The sequence below is a fragment of the Apium graveolens genome, chromosome 2 (assembly GCF_009905375.1).
Source record: "Apium graveolens cultivar Ventura chromosome 2, ASM990537v1, whole genome shotgun sequence".
Taxonomy (NCBI): Eukaryota; Viridiplantae; Streptophyta; class Magnoliopsida; order Apiales; family Apiaceae; genus Apium; species Apium graveolens.
The window spans coordinates 320,403,383-320,410,350 of NC_133648.1; the positions used below are offsets into that span (position 1 = coordinate 320,403,383).

Sequence of the window (6,968 nt, forward strand, 5' to 3'; positions counted from 1 at the left end):
TAGAAGCCTCTATCAGCACTTTCTCACGGCCCTTGTGTCGTTTTTTTCGATTTACCGGATCTGATTGGGTCGGTCTCACAGCTGAGATGGTGTTTGGTTGATCGAACAACAAGTTTTGAGGTTGAATGACCATTTTCTGCTTCAGTGTTAGATATATTTGAGATGTCATGTCTAATATGATTTGTGTTTAGTTTTCAGAACTTAACAACATGACAAATCAGGACATACTGGAAGTCATAACTTAATATCAGAACTTAAGGTCATATCAGTAATTAAGTGCGGGAAGACTTTCAGATAAGGTTTGCGGCTGATTTACAGGAGAAGATCTGGACTATAACAAAAGAAGATATGCATGAAGAGTTAGAGGACTAGAAGACTTGTAAAAGATATCTGATTGATATATTTTAGGAGACAGAATTATATTCCATATCAATTAGAATATATCTTGTAACTGTGTACTATATAAACACAGTTTAGGGTTTACACTATATGTGTTATCATTATCGAGAAGATTATACATTGTAACCTAGCAACTTTTAGTGATATTTGTTCATCACTGAGAGAGAACAGCAGTTCATATTGTAACAGAGTTTATTGAATATACTTGATATTTTTCCTACATACCTGTGTTGAAATCGATTTGATTGTGTAAAACACTGTATTCAACCCCCTTCTACAGTGTTGTGTGACCTAACATTCAAATCTGGTTTTTTCGGCACGCTTTTAACATCCTTGGTGATCGGAGCGGTGCCTTCGATCACCTTGGTTGCTTCTTCTTTCTCAGAATTATTGTGAGGACTGTTTGTTTTCATTTTGCTGTTTTGAGATCCGGCCCTCCTTCTAGCGCCACTGTTGCTCCTATAATTATCCCCTAGTCTAGAGCCTAATTAGCCAACCTCCTCTTTGGTACTAGTCTCCTTCTATTTATAGAGTCCCTGATGGACCAAATTCCTCGTATTGGGCCTGGGCCTCCTTGTGGGCCTTTGTCCCAACAGCATTTTTGATAAGATAATGAATCTTGGATTTATATGTTTATATGTTGCCAAGTTCGAGTCGAATTCGAGCCGGGCTCGAGTCGAACATGCCTAAAATTCGGCTTGAACTCGTTTTATTAAAGAACACAATAATCTTTTTATGTGCTCGTGCTCGAGTTCTCCATAATTTAGTCGAGTTCAAATTTGTTCACGAACAGCTCTATAGACCGATAATCTTGTAAGAGTTATATTATTTTAATATATAATTTTATTTTGCTTATATGTGTTAGTTTAGTTTTAAAAAAATGATCTCACCTACGTTTGAACCTAGATGCGTCGCCGTAAACGAGAACAATTATATATAGACAAAACACTGCCACATGCATTAAAAAATAGTCACGGTATCGCACACATGGCAATTGGCAATACAATATTAACAATTTCAAAACAAAAAACACGTTGAAAGTAATAAAATATTAACCACTCGCAAGTTTTCGAATATCATTTGAATCTCGAATTTTTACTGTGTTTAATTTAATACCGGTACAAAAACACCAAGTTTTTTAAAAACCATTAGGTCTTCACTTTGGACTTTGGCTAATATTTTTCTCCATGCCAATACCCGTAATAGTTTATCGGGGGCGTTTGTCGACCAAATTTATAAGTTAAATTTGTAACTTATAAGCTGATAAGTTGAATGTTAATAATGACGTAGGATTGGAAGTATGTATGACGAATAATACCTAACATGTTCCATCCTTCTACTCCAAGCCATCTGCATTGTAGACTCTTCTTAGTTTTTTGTTTTAAATTTATTTTTATACACGTACTGTCCTCTCGAATACAAGGTAACAATTGCTTAATGTTAAAATAATAATATAAGATTACGAAAGGACCTTCCTCCAACTAATTAAGGTTCTTTGGAGGAAACGGTTCGAGTTTGGCCCAATTTGAGTTGCAAAGTTACAAAATGTGATTTTGTCAATATTTTAAAAAAATATCTAAAAAATATAATTAAACTTGAATATTTATGAAAAATTTCCCTTACATTAATACAATATGCTTGAATTGCAAAAATTATAAATATGATTTTTGTAATAAAAAATGTGTAGAGATCGAAGTCCCCAATCGACATGTGACTTGATGATGTATGACGATTCTATAGCATCTCTAATGGTCAAAAGCCCTTAGCTAAAAATCTAGGTAACATACCATATATATAATTATAGAGATTGTGTAAAAATAATTTGTTCTCCAATGGGACATTCCCCTTAGCTCATCATATTGGCTACTAGGGACCTGTAACATAACTTCACGTTATCTATTACCATATTGAAATTAAATATTATATTTATAATAACTTGAATTAATATTAACATACCATTTTTAAAAATATAGTCATTCCCGTTGAAGTACAATCTCTTACAGGTTCAGTAAAATTTAGATAATCAGTATTTTATATCATTTTAGCCAACCACATTGGAGATTCTCTAAGTCATTATCTTCTGAATCTATTTTGATAAATACGATGGCGATATCGTAAAATCGTCTCGGAGTTTGCATCTAGATCTAGTCACTTTGCCAGGAATTGAGCCGGCGGTAAGGGCCTGCCGCCCGCTTGTCAAACCAATTTTGAAATCTAAATTTTGTTACAAATGTTAAATAAACTTAAATATACAAGTTGTTATTTCTTATATGTATGAGTCCGATTATATGCACCTCGACTAATATTCGGGACGGTTAGGACAGTATATGAGCATCATAATCTTTTAATTAAATTTGTACATCCACCTATAATCGAACATTGAAACTTGAGCTCTCAAGTCTCTGAATTTCACATTTCAAAGAGTTGAGATATCCGATATGAGCCAAATTATTAAACGGTATAAGATTTTAGCTTATAAGTTTGTAATTACTTATCTCAGACTATTGCCGACTCAATTTATAAATCGAATTTATAATTTATTAGCTGATAAGTTAAATGTTATTAACGACGTATTTTTTTTTAATTTATTTTAATTTTTAAAATTTTATTTCTTGGAGTACAAAATACAGCTTTTACCTACCACTTAAAATAAAAAAGCTCAAATGCGTGTGGGCGAGCTCGGTTAGGTTTTGTGGTGTTGGCATCAGTGTCGTTTTGCACGTACTTACATTGTATACCGATTGATTAAGGGGTACGTGTATATGGGTGGACCAACAAATACAACTTACAGCATTTCCATGTTACCTGCACCTTTCTTCATTGTAATTGCTCCCCCACCACTAAACCAACCTGTCCTTCCATGGGCATAGTCATGTGTTTCTCAAGATAACTTGTATAGATTACCGTCTTTCGAATCGGACCGGATATTTCATCCATTGACAGTTCTACTTAGTATTATAACAGAATGAGGATATTCTCGTATTATTGATTTTTAATAACATATTGTATCGGGTTATTATACCGTAATACGTAAAATGATGAAAATATACGAGGCTCCCGTGAATTTAAAAATTAATAATTAATAATTCTACCTTACACGTGAAATAAATCGTATAATGCAACCGATTGCTCTATACCGGACCCCACATAATGACTGCCTTCCAAGTCCTCCAAGTTCCAACTCATCCCAAAATTCTTTGTAAATTGTAATAATTAAATTGATCAATCTTAAGTTAACTGTAGAATTGTGAAGAATTTATGTACAAGACGTCAGCATTTTAAAACTGCATCCGTGAAGATATATATTACTGATTACAGTTTTATTAGTTGCCGAAAATTAAATTAATCTGAAACAAATAAAGTCAAATTTGCACATACAAAGCAAATTAAAAGTCCATTATCAAACCGGAGAACTCAAGAGATAATACAAGAGCTGGCTAGCATTTCCTTAATCCTTGAGCACAATGTTGGACATATCCCTGTTAGACCTGTTATATTTCATGTGGCTCTTAACAAGTTGTCCAGCAGCAATGGCTGACATCAAGGACAGCTCACCAGCCAAAACTGAACCAGCTATGATGGTGGCCAAGAGCCTGGAGTTTGAACCAGGGGACTCTCTGTTTGCGCCTTTTACGCCGAGCAGGTTCAGGCAAGCAGATTGAGATGCTAATTGTGTTCCACCTCCAACGGTTCCAACCTGGTGAAAGAAAACGCCTCGGTTAATATTCAGCTTTCTTGTAGATAATTCCGGGAGACGAAACAGTTTTTACTTGTACATTGAAACAAGAGAGATTCACATTCTATAACAAGAATGGCCTCGGAAAAATTTCCAAGGTCTAAAATTGAACAAAAGAATAGTGTTAGGGTGATAGTACAGTGGCCATGCAAAAATTTGACCTCTTCATACCATAAACATTGAATTAATACAAAACTTGATCAATGCCAAAGTTTCAGCTGTTAGAAGACTAACTTGGTTCACTGAACTAAACAGTATAATCTAGACTCGAGACAGGAATTAGAATGAAGAGACGGGTTGTGGAGTACCTCAATACAAGGCATGGTGACAGAAATATGAAGGTCCCTTCCATTGTTAACGGCCTCCATCATAGTTATGCAGTGAGAGCTTTCAATATTTTGAGCTGGATCCTGCCCAGTAGCTATGAAGACTGCAGAGACGATATTGGCAGCATGAGCATTGAAGCCACCAAGAGCACCAGCAACGGCTGAGCCAGTAAGATTCTTGAGCATGTTTAGCTCTACAAGGGCAGCAACAGTGGTTTTCAGCACCTTCTTCACAACATCCTCAGTTATAGTTGCCTCACAGACAACAGATTTTCCCCGCCCCTCGATCCAATTGACAGCAGCTGGTTTCTTATCAGAACAAAAGTTACCTGATCATTAAGAGAAAGAAGCAAATATTAAATAACAAGATCAAAGCTACATAAAGATAGTGACAAAGCTACCAAGTAATGAGTAAATTTTACTGATAACGACAGATTTAACATAATAAGTGGGCATATTAAAAGATCAAATCATGTGGATTAGTCACGCAATTATAACATCTAAAAGGAAAAGACAACTAATGCTGTCATGTATGGAGATTTAGCTTTGGACATTACATGTAAAGTATAGAAGACAGGTAGAGAATTCTAGTAAACTATAAAAGTAATAAATTACCTTAAACCATGAAGAAATTTTCTTCCGCTAAGTGACTATATACAACTTATATAGAAACTATGCATGGATTATCTAAATGAATGCAATGAAATCCTTCCATGGAGATCGGCACCATCCACAGAGCATCAGGGAAAAAAAGATTCTGATCTACTGGTGCACGTACTTAAGCTATTCCTATCAGATCTCTCTATTTGATGTTATTACGCACAAGTAAAATTGAAAAGCTAAAAGAAAAGAAGAACACACCAGATATGCCGATCACATCCATGTCGGGAAAATCACATTGCAGAAAATCCAAGACATTTTGTACACCCTTTGAAACCATGTTCATGCCCATTGCATCCCCAGTGCTACAGCTAAATCGAATGTAAAGATTTTTCCCTGCCATTGCACATTGAACACGTTGCAGCCTCGCAAATCTGCTTGACCTGTAACCACAAGATCCACATCAAACATTAGATCCCCATCTAAGTACAATGTACTTTATCTATCAAAACTAAACCTATATCTAGAAACATTAACAATCTTTTCTAACAAGAAAATGAACTAGCAATAAATCTCCATGCCTAACTAAAAAAAAACAAAGATGATATCATCAAAATCACCTCTTTCTCATACTATCATTCATATAACTTCAACTTTTCAAATTATTGCAATGTAAATACGTTCTACACTACACATCAAGAGTTTGACTCCTGGTGTGTGTGCGTGTGTAATTAATTAGCAAAAAAACGTTCTACACTACACAAATGTTAAAAGTAAAGAACAAGGATAAAATTAAAGAAGAAACACATACTTATTAAACATAAGAGAAAGCGTCTCGAAATTCATCGGATCCTCCAAGAAGAACTTCAAATCAGAAGCTCTCTTAGCAGTCGAAAACCTAACCACCGGAGCTCTAGTCATACAATCCTTCAACAAAATCCCCGTGGCACCGCCACTCGAGTAAATCGCCTTACATCCCCTATTAGTACTAGCAACCAAACAACCCTCGGTAGTAGCCATTGGCACAGTATATTCACATCCATTCAACAACAAAGGCCCGGCAATTCCCACCGGAATCTGAACATATCCAATTGGCATCTCGCAACATTGCCCTAATATCGAGTCGTAATCAAAACCTTCTAACGGTAATCCAATCAAATTCCTCTCCGTAGTTCTCTGAACAGCTTCTCTTCTTATCAATGCAGCTCGAAAACAATCGCCCAATTTATTTTCCAGCGAATACGACGGCGTTTTACCGGAAACTACAGCTTTCACAATTTCCTCATCTTCTTCCAACGCCATTAAATTCTCCTCCGGCGAAGGAGGATTCAATTTCGCCGGAGAATTCTTCAATTTCGCCGGAAATGCGGCGCAAGGCCGCCGATCCGATTCTAAAATGTCGTTATCGAGATCAATTTCTGAGCGCGAGATGAACGACTGCACAAAACCAATCCCGAAGAAGCCGAGAAGGTAAATAAACGAAGCAATGAGCGAAACAATTGCGAAAAGCTCGGAGAGAGTAACAACGTGAAGAGGAGTAGATGATCTGATCTTATCACGCCACCGGTGAAGAAGATAGTAAGCGACGGAGAAGAAGAGAGTGAAGAAAATGCCGTTAGTGAGATAAAGAGGGAGAGGGAGAGCGTCGGAGGCTTTTGGAGTGGCCGGAAAATGTTTTTTGACGGCGGAGTTGGGGTGGCGCGGGGGAATATTCCGGCGAGGCTCCATTGCCACTAAGATGAGATGGATCTAGGGGAGTTTAGGTACTTGACTGAGGTGATGTATATATACACGTTTGTGTAAGTATAGTTCACATGGAAAGTGGAGTTTAGTTTAGTTTTCTGTGTTCTGTATAGTGTTTTCTGACCTGGTTTTTTGTGTGCAAGGAGTTTTTTCATTTTGTTTTA

The 6,968-nt window shown here is 36.4% G+C and overlaps 1 protein-coding gene across 1 annotated transcript; it reads right to left on the bottom strand.

The window, feature by feature from the left end:
• Nucleotides 1–3,692: 3,692 nt before the first annotated feature.
• On the bottom strand, nt 3,693–6,968 carry LOC141709046 (3-hydroxy-3-methylglutaryl coenzyme A reductase 1-like). Its single transcript, XM_074512939.1, has 4 exons — nt 5,873–6,968; nt 5,323–5,504; nt 4,444–4,790; nt 3,693–4,096 (listed from the first exon to the last, which is right to left on the bottom strand). Exons 1-4 carry the CDS (start codon nt 6,787–6,789, stop codon nt 3,848–3,850), a joined length of 1,695 nt encoding a protein of 564 aa, XP_074369040.1. The 5' UTR covers nt 6,790–6,968; the 3' UTR covers nt 3,693–3,847.

Bases quoted from the DNA above. Each gene is read 5' to 3' on its own strand.
- LOC141709046 (XM_074512939.1), bottom strand. From the start codon at position 6,789: ATGGAGCCTCGCCGGAATATTCCCCCGCGCCACCCCAACTCCGCCGTC. The intron at 4,791-5,322 runs GTGTGTTCTTCT...CTTAATGATCAG, and splicing joins GGATGTGATCGGCATATCTG to GTAACTTTTGTTCTGATAAG. The intron at 4,097-4,443 runs GTACTCCACAAC...TTCTTTCACCAG, and splicing joins TCACCATGCCTTGTATTGAG to GTTGGAACCGTTGGAGGTGG.